The 15,754-nt window shown below is 39.6% G+C and overlaps 1 protein-coding gene across 1 annotated transcript; it reads left to right on the top strand.

Annotated features, from left to right (window-relative positions):
* The first annotated feature begins 972 nt into the window (after positions 1-972).
* LOC754728 lies at positions 973-9,418 on the top strand. Its single transcript, XM_030978803.1, has 2 exons — positions 973-8,073; positions 9,275-9,418. Exons 1-2 carry the CDS (start codon positions 973-975, stop codon positions 9,416-9,418), a joined length of 7,245 nt encoding a protein of 2,414 aa, XP_030834663.1.
* The last annotated feature ends 6,336 nt before the right edge of the window (positions 9,419-15,754 follow it).

The following is a 15,754-nucleotide window of genomic DNA, read 5'->3' as shown; positions in this document are numbered from 1 at the left end:
CTATGCAAATATCACATGAGAGGGTCATATCACTGTATTTCAATCATCTCTCCTGAGAATCAAACAGCACGCGCAGTTTGGCAATAAGAAACAACGACGTGCGGCCAACCTCACGAAACCAATGACATCTGGATTCTACAATTGGAATTGGGTTAATATTCAGTTAAATCCGACACTCCTTTTTTTTAATGTAGGAAAACTTAAACCTTGGTCTAACTGCCAAAGGACAAAACGCAACTTTAGATTCAAGGCCGGGTTTTTAATTTTTTTAGCAGAAACGGGCCAATACATGTTTGCTATTGTGTCTCAGTTTTCTCTAAAATTGTGCGACGCATTCTTGTCAATAGAAGTCAAGATAAAGCGAAGCGGTCTCTTACTCGAAGTCGACAGGAAATCAGATGTTTGTCTACATAGTGAATATTACGTTAGCGTGTAGGCTAGAAAGATGACATGCTGTGTAGGAGACCATGGATGGCATTTTGATATGAAGAAATGGATTCCAAAGCGGATGAACGCTCTTTTGAAGCGATAGAAGGGAGAGCCTTACTGAACGTGTACGTCACCAGATCGGATACGCCCTTTCAGAAACATCATAAACTACAGCAAAATCAAGGCGACGGATGATGAAGAATATCACATTCAGATAAGCCATCCTTTCATGTCTTTAGTGCTTTCAAAATATGTTAATCATGTTAATCTGCAATACGAAAGTGCAAGCTGAAATGCGTTATATCTGCACTGGGTTCCCTCGATTTCGTTCTACCAATCATCTCTTTAATCTGCAGTACCATGTTTCGTAAATTTGTTTATATCCTAGGTCATCTTGGTTGGTTCAATTCTAAATACTGAATTGTTTTGGATCGGTTAATTCCCCTGTCAACTTTTCTGCCCAATACTATTTATATATTAAATTCATAATACCTTCATTTGGCGAGAGACAATACACATACCGAGAGAGAACACAGAATGAACATGGCGTTTTTTACAGCGGTGAAAGAAGGCGATCTTGTAAAGACAAGGTTTATTCTAGAAGACGAGACAGGGGATGCGAAGCTGTTCATGGGAGACAGTGTGGATCCTGATGGAAAGACACCCCTCCATATAGCTTCAGAAGAAGGACATATCGACCTCGTGAAATATATAATTGATGTGGGGGCGGACCTAGAAAAGCGAAGTAGAAGCGGTGACGCCCCTCTTCACTATGCGTCTCGGAGTGGTCACCAGGATGTTGCTCAATATCTCATCGGTAAAGGAGCAGATATCAATATCGGTGATAGCAATGGATATACACCTCTCTATCTTGCTTCGGAGAAAGGTAGTTTTGGTGTTGCTGAATGTTTAGTAAATTCTGGAGCAGATATAAACAAAGCTTCCTATGACCTTTCTACACCCCTTTATATTTCAGCAAGTAAGGGTCATTTTGATGTAGTGAAATATCTCATAACTAAAGGAGCCGATCTTGAAATGAAGGGTCCGAAGGGTCAGACTCCACTTTCAGTTGCGTCATTGAATGGTCAATTTGAGGTTGTGAAGCATCTTATTAACGAGGGAGCAGAGCTTGATACTGGTGATGAAGATGGCTGCGGTTCACAGGAGGGACACCTCGCCATTGTTGAATGTCCAACAAATGAAGGAGCGAATGTGGACAAAGCATCAAATCGGGGTTACGTACCACTTCACCACGCAGCTTACCACAATCATCTACAAGTTGTAGAGTATCTCATAATTAAGGGAGCAAAGGTTGATATTGATGATAAAGATGGTTTCACACCTCTCTATGTAGCTTCTCAACAAGGACACCTTGATGTTGTAGAATGTCTAATGAATGCAGGAGCAGATGTCAACAAAGCAAACCACAAGAAAATATCACCACTTCATGCTGCATCACGGAACGGTCATCTAAACGTTGTGAAATATCTTATCACCCAAGGAGCAGAAATTACACAGAAGGGATACAGGGGTGAAACTTCTCTTAGTTCTGCGGCTTCCCGTGGTCATCTCGCGGTTATCAAGTATCTTACCAGCCAAGGAGCACAGGTAGACACTGAAGATAACGATGGCTACACGCCTCTACATGTCGCCTCACAGAATGGTCACCTCAACGTTGTTGAATGCTTGGTGGATGCAGGAGCAAATATAAACAATTCATCGAATAACGGACACGCACCACTTTATACGGCTTTGATTAAAGATCACCTTGACATTGTAAAATATCTCATCATTAGAGAGGCAGATATCGGGAGCAGAGATGATATCGGCACTACGGCAATACGGCACGCCCTTCTTCATGGTTACCTCGATGTAGTCAAATATATCATCAATAAAGTTGATGACCTTGATAGGTGTGATATTGATGGTAACACACCTCTTTATCTTGCATCACAGAAAGGCCTTCTGGACGTTGTCGAATGCCTCGTGAATAAAGGAGCAGATGTGAACAAAGCTTCAGGATACAATGGGGCCACATCCCTCTACGCCGCTTCACAAGGAGGCTATCTGGAGGTAGTTGAATACCTCGTGGATAAAGGAGCTGATGTGAACAAAGCATCAGCATATGAAGGCGGCACACCCCTCTACGCCGCTTCACAAGGAGGCCATCTGGAGGTAGTTGAATACCTCGTGAATAAAGGAGCTGATGTGAACAAAGCATCAGCATATGAAGGCGGCACACCCCTCTACGCCGCTTCACAAGGAGGCTATCTGGAGGTAGTTGAATACCTCGTGGATAAAGGAGCTGATGTGAAAAAAGCATCAGCAGATGAAGGCGACACACCCCTCTACGCCGCTTCACAAGGAGGCTATTTGGAGGTAGTTGAATACCTCGTGAATAAAGGAGCTGATGTGAACAAAGCATCAGCATATGAAGGCGAAACACCCCTCTACGCTGCTTCACAAAGAGGCTATCTGGAGGTAGTTGAATACCTCGTGAATAAAGGAGCTGATGTGAACAAAGCATTAGCATATGAAGGCGACACACCCCTCTACGCCGCTTCACAAGGAGGCTATTTGGAGGTAGTTGAATACCTCGCGAATAAAGGAGCTGATGTGAACAAAGCATCAGCATATGAAGGCGAAACACCCCTCTACGCTGCTTCACAAAGAGGCTATCTGGAGGTAGTTGAATACCTCGTGAATAAAGGAGCAGATGTGAACAAAGCATCAGCATATGAAGGCGACACACCCCTCTACGCCGCTTCACGAGGAGGCCATCTGGAGGTAGTTGAATACCTTGTGAATAAAGGAGCTGATGTGAACAAACCATCAGCAGCTGATGGCGCCACACCTCTCTACGCTGCTTCACAAGGAGGCCATCTGGAGGTAGTTGAGTACCTCGTGGATAAAGGAGCTGATGTGAACAAAGCATCAGCAGATGATGGCGCCACACCTCTCTACGCCGCTTTACAAGGAGGCCATCTGGAGGTAGTTGAATACCTCGTGAATAAAGGAGCAGATGTGAACAAAGCAGCAAAGAATGGTTCTACACCATTGAATACAGCATCTCATGAAGGTCATCTAGATATGGTGAAGTATCTCGTCATTAAAGGAGCAGCTCTTGATAGTAGAGGTTATAAAGGTCAGACGCCTCTTGGTGTCGCATCACTCTCTGGTCATCTCGCGGTTATCAAGTATCTTACCAGCAAAGGAGCACAGGTAGACACTGAAGATAACGATGGATACACGCCTCTACATGTCGCATCACAGAATGGTCACCTCAACGTTGTTGAATGCTTGGTGGATGCAGGAGCAAATATAAACAATGCATCGAATAACGGACACGCACCACTTTATACGGCTTTGATTAAAGATCACCTTGACATTGTAAAATATCTCATCATTAGAGAGGCAGATATCGGGAGCAGAGATGATATCGGCACTACGGCAATACGGCACGCCCTTCTTCATGGTTACCTCGATGTAGTCAAATATATCATCAATAAAGTTGATGACCTTGATAGGTGTGATATTGATGGTAACACACCTCTTTATCTTGCATCACAGAAAGGCCTTCTGGACGTTGTCGAATGCCTCGTGAATAAAGGAGCAGATGTGAACAAAGCTTCAGGATACAATGGGGCCACATCCCTCTACGCCGCTTCACAAGGAGGCTATCTGGAGGTAGTTGAATACCTCGTGGAAAAAGGAGCTGATGTGAACAAAGCATCAGCATATGAAGGCGGCACACCCCTCTACGCCGCTTCACAAGGAGGCCATCTGGAGGTAGTTGAGTACCTCGTGGATAAAGGAGCTGATGTGAAAAAAGCATCAGCATATGAAGGCGAAACACCCCTCTACGCTGCTTCACAAGGAGGCTATCTGGAGGTAGTTGAATGCCTCGTGAATAAAGGAGCTGATGTGAACAAAGCAGCAAAGAATGGCTCTACACCATTGAATACAGCATCTCATGAAGGTCATCTAGATATAGCGAAGTATCTCGTCATTAAAGGAGCAGCTCTTGATAGTAGAGGTTATAAAGGTCAGACGCCTCTTTGTGTCGCATCACTCTCTGGTCATCTCGCGGTTATCAAGTATCTTACCAGCCAAGGAGCACAGGTAGACACTGGAGATAACGATGGCTACACGCCTCTACATGTCGCCTCACAGAATGGTCACCTCAACGTTGTTGAATGCTTGGTGGATGCAGGAGCAAATATAAACAATGCATCGAATAACGGACACGCACCACTTTATACGGCTTTGATTAAAGATCACCTTGACATTGTAAAGTATCTTATCATTAGAGAGGCAGATATCGGGAGCAGAGATGACATCGGCACTACGGCAATATGGCACGCCTTTCTTCATGGTTACCTCGATGTAGTCAAATATCTCATCAGTAAAGTTGATGACCTTGATAGGTGTGATACTAATGGTAACACACCTCTTTATCTTGCATCAAAGAAAGACCTTCTGGACGTTGTCGAATGCCTCGTGAATAAAGGAGCTGATGTGAACAAAGCATCAGCATATGTAGGCGACACACCCCTCTACGCCGCTTCACAAGGAGGCTATCTGGAGGTAGTTGAATGCCTCGTGAATAAAGGAGCTGATGTGAACAAAGCATCAGCATATGTAGGCGACACACCCCTCTACGCCGCTTCACAAGGAGGCTATCTGGAGGTAGTTGAATACCTTGTGAATAAAGGAGCTGATGTGAACAAACCATCAGCATATGTAGGCGACACACCCCTCTACGCCGCTTCACAAGGAGGCTATCTGGACGTTGTCGAATGCCTCGTGAATAAAGGAGCTGATGTGAACAAAGCATCAGCATATGTAGGCGACACACCCCTCTACGCCGCTTCACAAGGAGGCTATCTGGAGGTAGTTGAGTACCTCGTGAATAAAGGAGCTGATGTGAACAAAGCTTCAGGATACAATGGGGCCACATCCCTCTGCGCCGCTTCACAAGGAGGCTATCTGGAGGTAGTTAAATGCCTCGTGAATAAAGGAGCTGATGTGAACAAAGCATCAAGATATAAAGGCGAAACACCCCTCTACGCCGCATCACAAGGAGGCTATCTGGAGGTAGTTGAATGCCTCGTGAATAAAGGAGCTGATGTGAACAAAGCATCAGCATATGTAGGCGACACACCCCTCTACGCCGCTTCACAAGGAGGCTATCTGGAGGTAGTTGAATACCTTGTGAATAAAGGAGCTGATGTGAACAAACCATCAGCATATGTAGGCGACACACCCCTCTACGCCGCTTCACAAGGAGGCTATCTGGAGGTAGTTGAATACCTTGTGAATAAAGGAGCTGATGTGAACAAAGCATCAGCAGATGAAGGCGACCCACCCCTCTACGCTGCTTCACAAGGAGGCTATCTGGAGGTAGTTGAATACCTCGTGAATAAAGGAGCTGATGTGAACAAACCATCAGCAGCTGATGGCGAAACACCCCTCTACGCTGCTTCACAAGGAGGCTATCTGGAGGTAGTTGAATACCTCGTGAATAAAGCAGCAGATGTGAACAAAGCATCAGCATATGATGGCAACACACCCCTCTACGCCGCTTCACAAGGAGGCCATCTGGAGGTAGTTAAATACTTTGTGAATAAAGGAGCAGATGTGAACAAAGCATCAGGATCTACAGGTGAAACACCCCTCTACGCCGCTTCACAAGGAGGCTATCTGGAGGTAGTTGAATGCCTCGTGAATAAAGGAGCTGATGTGAACAAAGCATCAGGATCTAAAGGTGAAATACCCCTCTACGCCGCTTCACAAGGAGGCTATCTCCAGGTAGTTGAATGCCTCGTGGATAAAGGAGCAGATGTGAACAAAGTCTCAGCATATAATGGTACACCATTACATGGAGCAACGCAGGAAGGACATGTTCACGTTCTAAAATACCTGATCTCAAAAGGTGCAGACCTCAAAAGTGTTGATGGTGATCACTCTTCACCTCTTCATATTGCTTCACAGACAGGTCGTCTTGATATTGTTAAGTACCTCGTGAATACAGGGGCAGATGTAAACAAGGTATCACATGATGGTTATGCACCACTAGGAATAGCATTATTTTATAATAAGCAAGATGTAGCAGAATTTCTCATGTCTACGGAAGCGGATCTGGGAAATAGATTTGATACTGTTCAAACCACCCTCCGCAATGCATCCTCCAAGGGTCATCTCGATGTTGTAAAATATATTATACATAAAGGAGTGGATGTTAATAGTGTTGACGGAGATGGCTTCACATTCCTTTATCACGCATCAAAGAACGGACATCTTGATGTAGTTGAATGCCTAGTGAATGCAGGAGCTGATGTGAACAAAGCAGCAAAGAGTGGTTCTACACCTCTGTATGCAGCATCTCATAAAGGTCATCTAGACACAGTGAAGTATCTGATTAACAAAGGAACAGATATTGATAATCGAGGTTATAACGGTCAGACGCCTCTTCGTGTTGCATCATTCTGTGGCCATATTGCAGTTGTCAAGTATCTTATCAGTCAAAGAGGAGATAAAGACATTGGTGATAACCATGGTTGTACACCTCTATATGCTGCTTCATATCAAGGTCATCACGATGTTGTACAATATCTCATCGCTGAAGGAGCAAACTTGAACACGGGAGATAATGAGGGATTCACACCCTTATATTTCGCTTCACAGAACGGACATCTTGATGTAGTTGAATGTCTAGTGAATGCAGGAGCTGATGTGAACAAAGCAGCAAATAATGGTTCTACACCTCTGTATGCAGCATCTCATAAAGGTCATCTAGACACATTGAAGTATCTGATTAACAAAGGAACAGATATTGATAATCGAGGTTATAACGGTCAGACGCCTCTTCGTGTTGCATCATTCTGTGGCCATATTGCAGTTGTCAAGTATCTTATCAGTCAAAGAGGAGATAAAGACATTGGTGATAACCATGGTTGTACACCTCTATATGCTGCTTCATATCAAGGTCATCACGATGTTGTACAATATCTCATCGCTGAAGGAGCAAACGTGAACACGGGAGGTAATACGGGATTCACGCCCCTAAACATCGCTTCACGGAACGGACATCTTGATGTTGTACAATATCTAGTGAACGCAGGAGCTGATGTGAACAAAGCAGCAAATAATGGTTCTACGCCTCTGTATGCAGCATCTCATAAAGGTCATCTAGACATAGTAAAGTATCTCGTCACTAAAGAAGCAGACATTGATAGCAGAAATTGTAACGGTCAGACGCCTCTTCGTATTGCAGCATTCTATGGTCACCTTGCAGTTGTCAAGTATCTTATCAGTCAAAGAGCAGATAAAGACATGGATGATAACGATGGATATACACCTCTATATGTTGCCTCACAAGAGGGTCATCTTGAGAGTGTTAAATGTCTAGTGAATGAAGGAGCGTATGTAAACAAAGCAGCCAATGATGGTGATCTATCCGTCCATGCTGCTTCTCGTCGAGGCCATCTTGACATTATAACATATCTCATTACAAAAGGAGCACATATCGAGGCACATAATATTTACGGTTGGACAGTTCTTCATTTTGTCGCAGATAATGGTCAATTGGAATCTTTGGAATATTTCTTGAGAAACAACACTGCTCCTGAAGTTGGACTTCAGGTAGGTTATTCAATTCAACCGGCTTTTACTAGCAGTCGGATCGCGGCGCGTAAGCCGAATTTTAAGCCATCAGTTGTTGTGTTTGGTGTCTTCAAATGTGTCGTATCAGGGAAAAATTGGAGACGAGTCCCTTGGGATTAGTTATTCGATTTAAGGCTTCGAGATATTCAAGTAAATATTTTAAGCATACTAAATTAATTTCAAGTCTCTTCCACATAATTTTAGAAACTCAGTTACTGTTCTCATGGTCTCATTATTTTCTTCTTAATAGGCCTATTATTGAGACATAACTGCAGTCGCTTAAAACTACCCCCGTCACGTAATTGGAAGGTAATTGTCACAGGCATAGTTGTCCTGGTGTCATCATCCTTGTTGCAATTGCTCTTGAGGGTTGTTCCAAGGGGGTAATTGTCCTGAAATGGCTGCAGTGTTATATATTTCTGAATAATACGCCCACGACCGACTTATACATTTGGTGTCAAAAGATGGGAAGAGTGGAAATAAGAATAATAAAAAAAATCGTACTGGAAGGAATGGTATTGATGTTATTAATATACCATTTAATTATGAATATGTTTCTTGAATTAAGCGGGAGAAGTTGAAATAAACGATTATGAACTTTTTACAAATTTTAGATTTCAATTGAGTATCTGGAAGCCTGAAATTGGGAAAATCATTATGAAAGGAACACGTTTAAGTTTTCCCCTTTATAAAACACATAAAAGTTTTTGTTTTTGTTTTTAATAAAAAAAAAGAAGGACGAAAGCAAAAGATCAGCAAGGAAAAATGCGAGGATATTATACAGTGTTAACGGTTAAGCGTATAAGCCAGTTCATAGTTGCAGTCTGAGGATGAGCCAACCAAATTGCAGACCAAATTGTAAAATACACGGAGACAAAATACTGGATACGTGCTCATGAAAGTTATGTAATCATTATTCATTTATGCACAAGCAGTGCACTCCATGATACACAGGTGGAAGTATTCTTTGAAAATGTCGAATAATTATATTCATAAAGTAAAAGGTGCTACTCTACCAACACAATAAGCATCCAAGTCAGTAAGAATTCCATATTCTCCCTGATTGTCTCTTATGTAGGGCAAACTGTATCCATCGATGAAATAAGAGTAAGACAACATGTATCTTATGGTAGGCCTATTTAAAACTGTAAGCAGCGTACCGATATTATTTATCTTACAGACCTTAGCAGGTGTCACGCCATTAATGGTTGCCGCAAGGGGAGGGCATCTGGACTGTGAACGTCTGCTGCTCGAAAACAATGCAGACATTGAGACGGAGGATGCAGAAGGATGGACAGCCCTACATTATGCTGCAGCAAGGTGAACTGCTTATACAAAATAGTGCATACTTTTAAAGTACTACTTTTTTCCTCCAGTATGTTCACAGAAAACTACAATGGATCCGTATCAGGAAAATTACCTCCTGGACAATCACCCCCGGAAAATTAACCCATGGAAAACTACCCCCCAAAGACAACCATTCCCCGAGGACAATAACCCCCGGAAAATTACCCCCGAAAAATAACCCCCGTGGACAATTACCCCCCCCCCCCCACCCCTGAAAATTACCCCCTCCGGGGTAATTACCCCGGAAAATTAACCCCTGGAAAAACTACCCCCAAGGACAACCACCCCGAGGACAATTACCCCCATGTTCATTAATGGGTAGTCCACCCTGACAATATTTAATTCAATTCAAACTTTATTGATTTCAATCCAATCAGATAGGATCATTCTCAATGTTTGTACATTGAATAACAAATTTCAAAGTTATAGTGTAACATAGATAATTGAGTGTAAGAGTAATAACAAACAAACCAGAATGACACAAATTATTCTGTTTGTTTTTGATAAAAGCAGATTTTTTCGGGGGGGGGGGGGTAATCGTCCTTGGAGGGGGTTGATTTTCCAAGGGGGCCTTTTCAGGGGGAATTGTCCTCGGGTGGGGGGGGGGGGGGGTAATTGTCTTCGGGGGGGGGGGGGGAGGGGGCGCTTGGGGGATATTGTCCTAGAACCTGGTTCAATTGTAGAGTTGGTACATTCAACAAAAACAATCATCGTTTTTATTATCAAAGCAAAACAACATTTCTTAGTTTTTTTAGTTTTTTTTTATGGGTCGATGTATCAGCGGTTGCAAAGGAAATATACACTTAAAAAAAGAATGAGACACAACCAAAAGTTCCGCTACACTAACATGTAAAATTGTATTACAATAACGGTTTGTAGTTTGATACCTAAAACAACATGATTCGAAATTGATTCGCCATTTATTAAATCTCATAGAAAATATTATTTCGTCTATGATTTCAGTATCATGCTAATAATAATTATAGACAGAAAATTTACAATTTTAATAACTACTTTAAACATGAAGAAGAAGTCTTAGGTTCTAAATATAAGTACTATATCCATTATTTTTATAGTTATATATATATATATATATATATATACATACATATCTATTTATTATAATACGTTTTCTTGTTCTATAACAGTGGGAATGAATCAATAATGAAGGATCTACTGGACCGGAGAGCAACTATGAGCACGAGACGTTCTAGACGAGGCCAGTTACCGATAAGTATAGCACTAAACTCTTGCAATGCTGATACTGCACGGATTCTTCTTGATGAGGTACATGTAACTCAAAACTCATTCAGCTTGTTACGTTTATTAATATAACTTCTGTCATAAAGCTGAAGCATTACCATCTGAACCACCGCCACCCATACTATGCTGCAGCTGTACGTTTAATATTATTATTTAGGAGGTTGGTTCGACATAATGGGTATCTGTTTGTTGAATTTGTAATATGTAATGTCAAATAGTTTTACTTTAAAAGGTGTAATTATTGGTGAATTGGTTTACTTTCTCATAAATATTTTTTTTTGTTATTTGCTTATCTACTTTGTTATTTATTATGTTGTTTATATATATTCAAACTTGTCATGATTGTAAAGCGCATAGAGAAGTTTTTAATTTGTTATGCGCTTGATGAATATTCTCTATTATTATTATCATTAATATGACTTCTGTCATATAGCTGATGCATTACCATCAGTACCACCGCCACCCATACTATACCCCCCACTACCTATAATTTGTACTCTTGATCTACAATTACTCCCCTATGCAGTTCTGCTATTAGGCCTGTTGAAAGTAATCCTAAAGAAGTATCTTCTCTTTTATGATGGTTATAACAAGCCAATAGTTAATGTATATCACATTACATAGATTGATAATGATAGTAGTAAATGATCGACAACAATGCATTATCTATCAACTGTCATCAGGTATGACCTCTACTCTATATTATGGATAGCTTTATCAAGTATATGATGAAAACGTATGTGTGTATATACATATATATATATATATATATATATGTATATATATATATATATATAAATATGGACCAAATCAATATTCATATAGGGTACATTACCATTACGTAACAATATTTGAAATCATTCATTTCTCATTTGTTTATTTGTTTGTCTTTGTTCACATCCACAGGATGTTTCATCCATACATCACATCGACAGTGCTGGTCTATCACCCATTCACCTTGCTACTGTAAGCGGGCTAACATCAATCATTGAAGAGTTGGTATCACTAGGTGCTGGTTTAAATCCTAAGTCACACGATGGCCAGACCCCCTTACATGTTGCCATCAGACTATGCCACTGTAAGAAAAGACAGGTTGAAGTGACGACAGCTTTGAAGCAGGTAAGGTATTTCTTTAAGTGAGAACTGTTAGTCTTTCTGATTAGCACACAAATGCACACTCGTGTGTGTGTGCACGCGTGTGATTTATTTACCTTTTTATAAGCCGACAATGCCATGAAAATAGATTGCTGCAAGTATAAACTGAATACAAATATAAGGATCTTAGTACCTGTTATCGTAAATTTTGAAAACTGGTATGAGAGCAGAAAAAGCATATAATCTAGACAGTCTATTTGTTTGTTTGATTATTCTCACAATAATCTAGTTCTATTACCGTTTCCATTAACGAAATAGATACAACAAGAGAGTGATGATGACATATCCCCCGCGGAGGCTCTGATACAATTGCTTATAAATCAAGGATCCAAGGTCGACATCAAGGATAACAACGGTTTTACCCCGGTACAGTATGCCAGAGAGGAGCGCATTGTGCAAATGGTATTCCGTAGGTGAGAAAATTATAACAATAAGTTAACCAGGCCCTGTAAAATATGATTCAAGATTTAATTCTTCAAAATCCAATGAATAAACTTACGGAAATTATCTGCGTTATAAATGTACATATTTACTATAAAAATATCTTTTGAAAGATTCGATTTTAATTTTTCATAAGATTTGTCGACTACCTATTTTTATTTCGCTGTAAACATCTGTCCTTAAACAATTATAATTGTGCATCATGACATATAAGTCCCAATAATCAAAACAATGTTGATACATGACTGTAATATAAAACAAATATACTTTGGCGTAAAACATTGATGTATGATAAGTTATACACCACAATTATAAACTGATACACTTTTTTAAAAATTCTTTTGGCAGCTTATCCGAAGATGATGTTCATACATTCCGGGGTACGTATTTCATCTAATTTTGAAAGGTTTTACTTCTCACTTAGATTGTTCCCAAGGGTCAATGAAGGAAAATACTACCCCTCCCTTCCCCGTTGTATGCATATCGCAAAGGTTTAAACTAAGGCATTGGTTTCTGCGTTCTATATTTCTACAAAATCCATATTTTAGAATGTAACATCCCCATTTAGGTGAAAGAAAGGTAGAAAGGACGGCGTTATTCCGCCTTCAAAACAAATTCGACGATTCGTTTACTTATCATCCGTATAGCGTTGATAAGACGACGTCCGTTCAGGTTATATATTTGTGTGATATGGAATGACTAATCATCAAGCTATCATCAGATGATACAATTCACCTATTACCTTTTTCCCTTTTCCGTAAAAATAGATCTGCCGATTGCAAGATCTACTGAAAGTCATCGCAGTATCGGCTGTGAAGGCGGTATCCTACATTTGGATAGCTGTGATGTCACAATGTCGATTCCACCAAGGACAGTCCAGGCTGGCACTTGCCACGATGTGTCTTTAGCTCTAGTTACTGATGATCCCCCACCTCACCGAAATAGTGAGTTTCTTACAGGCCATGGTATTGGAATCACATTCCCTGCACAGTGGCGCTATTCCAAGAACCAGCCTATAACGCTCAGTCTCCCTCATGCCGCAACATTGCTGAAGTCAAACGATGTTCATTCTGACATTATCTGGAAACAAACTGAATCAAACTCAGGTAAGTTGTCAATAGGAGGATGCAAGGTAGATGTAAACACAAAATATAACTTTTTTGGAATTTACCATGTTAAATTCAAGTCACTCTCTTGCTTGGCGCAGTGAAACAGTTAATTGATAAGTCAATGTTTTTACTTTAAGTAAAGATGCGCTGTAATTTTTTAAATTATTTTGTATACATTCCTCACTCACCTATTTATATTTTTTTGTTCATTAAATGTCCATTTTACATCATCATTTCTTCAATTTATCATAAACGTACCTAGCGGGAATGTTGCAAACCAAGCATTTAGCAACAAATTTAAGATTTGTCAAAGTCACCAAACCAATAAGGGTCATACCAAAAAAAATAAATAATGGATTTTAAAACAGATTTATATTTGAATGTTTTGTCCTGTCAATATGCAATTGTTTACAGATCACCGTGAACATTCCTTTGATGGTAGTAGTACGCAATGTATCATTACAAAAAGGGAAATCAACCTCATCATAGATGCCACATCTGTGATTAAGAACAAGGTACAGCTTTGGATACCGATTAAGCTTCGTTATCATGCTTCTGGTAAACGAATGGTGTGCACCCCTTTCCTTCCCATTGATATGGCACAGGGGGAAGACATCGCACTCCGGGTGTACATACATGAAGACATACCTTACATTGTGCAGGTAAACGTAATCGCTAATACTTTTGACCAAAAAAAGGGCACGGGCAATTTCAATACCCTATCGTATATCTCATTGAAATCGTGTGCAGGCTACGTACTACGTCATTATATTGGTATGAATAAACGTATGAATAAAGAGTGGCCTACTTGGGATACTGAATAAACACTGCTTTGTATACAAACATTTCAAGGCTCCGACTCGCAGGCCCAGGTTTAAAACCAGCTGGCTGATCTTACATTCACATTTGTATTGTCCGAACCTCGCGAGTCTCCTCATTCTTTTATATCCCAAGTTGGCCGCTCAATATTCAAATTTGCATTTTCTTTTTAAAAGTCTTCATATATCAAATTGAAATCCAACTACCACATAAGTCTGTGAATATTGATGTGCATCCCCTCTTTCTTTTTTTCTTCTTTTTTCTGTCTTTTTTCCCTTTTACCAATATTTTGTTCCTCCATATTTGTATTATTATGTATCCATTGAGGGTAGTCATGCTATCAAGCTTTGCTTACTTTGTCAACCCTCCTGTTTGATGTTTTCGATTAGTTACAGCCAGCCTTAATTTATTCTACATATATTCTTTTGTCATGTGTAAATTTGCAATATTTGTTTGTTATATATTTGTAAAAATGCAAAAGAAAAAGAAAATCAAACCGAAATAAATAAATCAAATCAAATCAAATCAAATAATATGTATACATTTTAATAGGCGACGCACAAGTGAGACTTTATCACTAGACAAATATTTCTGATATCGTTTCAGAATTCTTTATTTTCATTGTCCATGAAGTATCGTGAAAAATATACAACGAAACACAATGTTTTCTTTAGATAAGTGAACGATTGCTGCATGTTTTGTCGAGAACGGAAAAAGAACATTTTAAATACATAGTCATTTCAACATAAAATATGTCAAAAAATTGTCATGCACAAAAATATTTTGAGGAAAATATCTCAGAAAATGATGCACATGCATTATATGCAATATACGGTGAATAATAGTCGGTATAACCATATACTTTCAAACATTTTGTCAAATTGTTTTGTGTAAAGATGTGTATTTTTTCTCTCAATTTAAACAGGAAATTCAGGAAGAAGAAGAAGATCTTCTTTACCGTCAGGTACATCCTGGAAGATGTTTTGCTCTTGAACCCGGGTCAAGTGATATAGTGCTGGAATGCAATGGGGAAAGGAAGGTAATAATGTATTTTCCAAGGGTAGCTGTGTTTCAATATCTATGATATTTGTACGTCCTCCATTATATTTTTAAAAGTCGCTAGATGTTAGTGTTGAGATGCAAAGCAATTTTCTTAGTCAAAATGTTAACGGCCTGCTAAAACCACGAATTTACTGGCAGTGAACTTTGTATAGGATATGCCTTTACTTTCGTCTTCGTGGATGTTTGTATTATATATATATATATATATATATATTTTCAATCCAAATGTCCGTCTAATGACGCCTTTACTAATATTTATATATATATATATATACATATATATATATTAATACACACACGCATACACACACACACACACACACACATATATATATATATATATATATATATATATATATATATAAATATATGTATATATATATATATTATAAATTTTTATATATACATATAATAATATGCATTTGTGTGGCTAAATAATATCAATATCATATTTTATCAGATCA

This window comes from Strongylocentrotus purpuratus, unplaced genomic scaffold (genome assembly GCF_000002235.5).
Source record: "Strongylocentrotus purpuratus isolate Spur 01 unplaced genomic scaffold, Spur_5.0 spur5_scaffold_1, whole genome shotgun sequence".
Taxonomy (NCBI): Eukaryota; Metazoa; Echinodermata; class Echinoidea; order Camarodonta; family Strongylocentrotidae; genus Strongylocentrotus; species Strongylocentrotus purpuratus.
This window is presented reverse-complemented; position numbering and strand designations above follow the sequence as displayed.

Bases quoted from the DNA above. Each gene is read 5' to 3' on its own strand.
- LOC754728 (XM_030978803.1), top strand. From the start codon at position 973: ATGGCGTTTTTTACAGCGGTGAAAGAAGGCGATCTTGTAAAGACAAGG. The intron at 8,074-9,274 runs GTAGGTTATTCA...TTTATCTTACAG, and splicing joins CTCCTGAAGTTGGACTTCAG to ACCTTAGCAGGTGTCACGCC.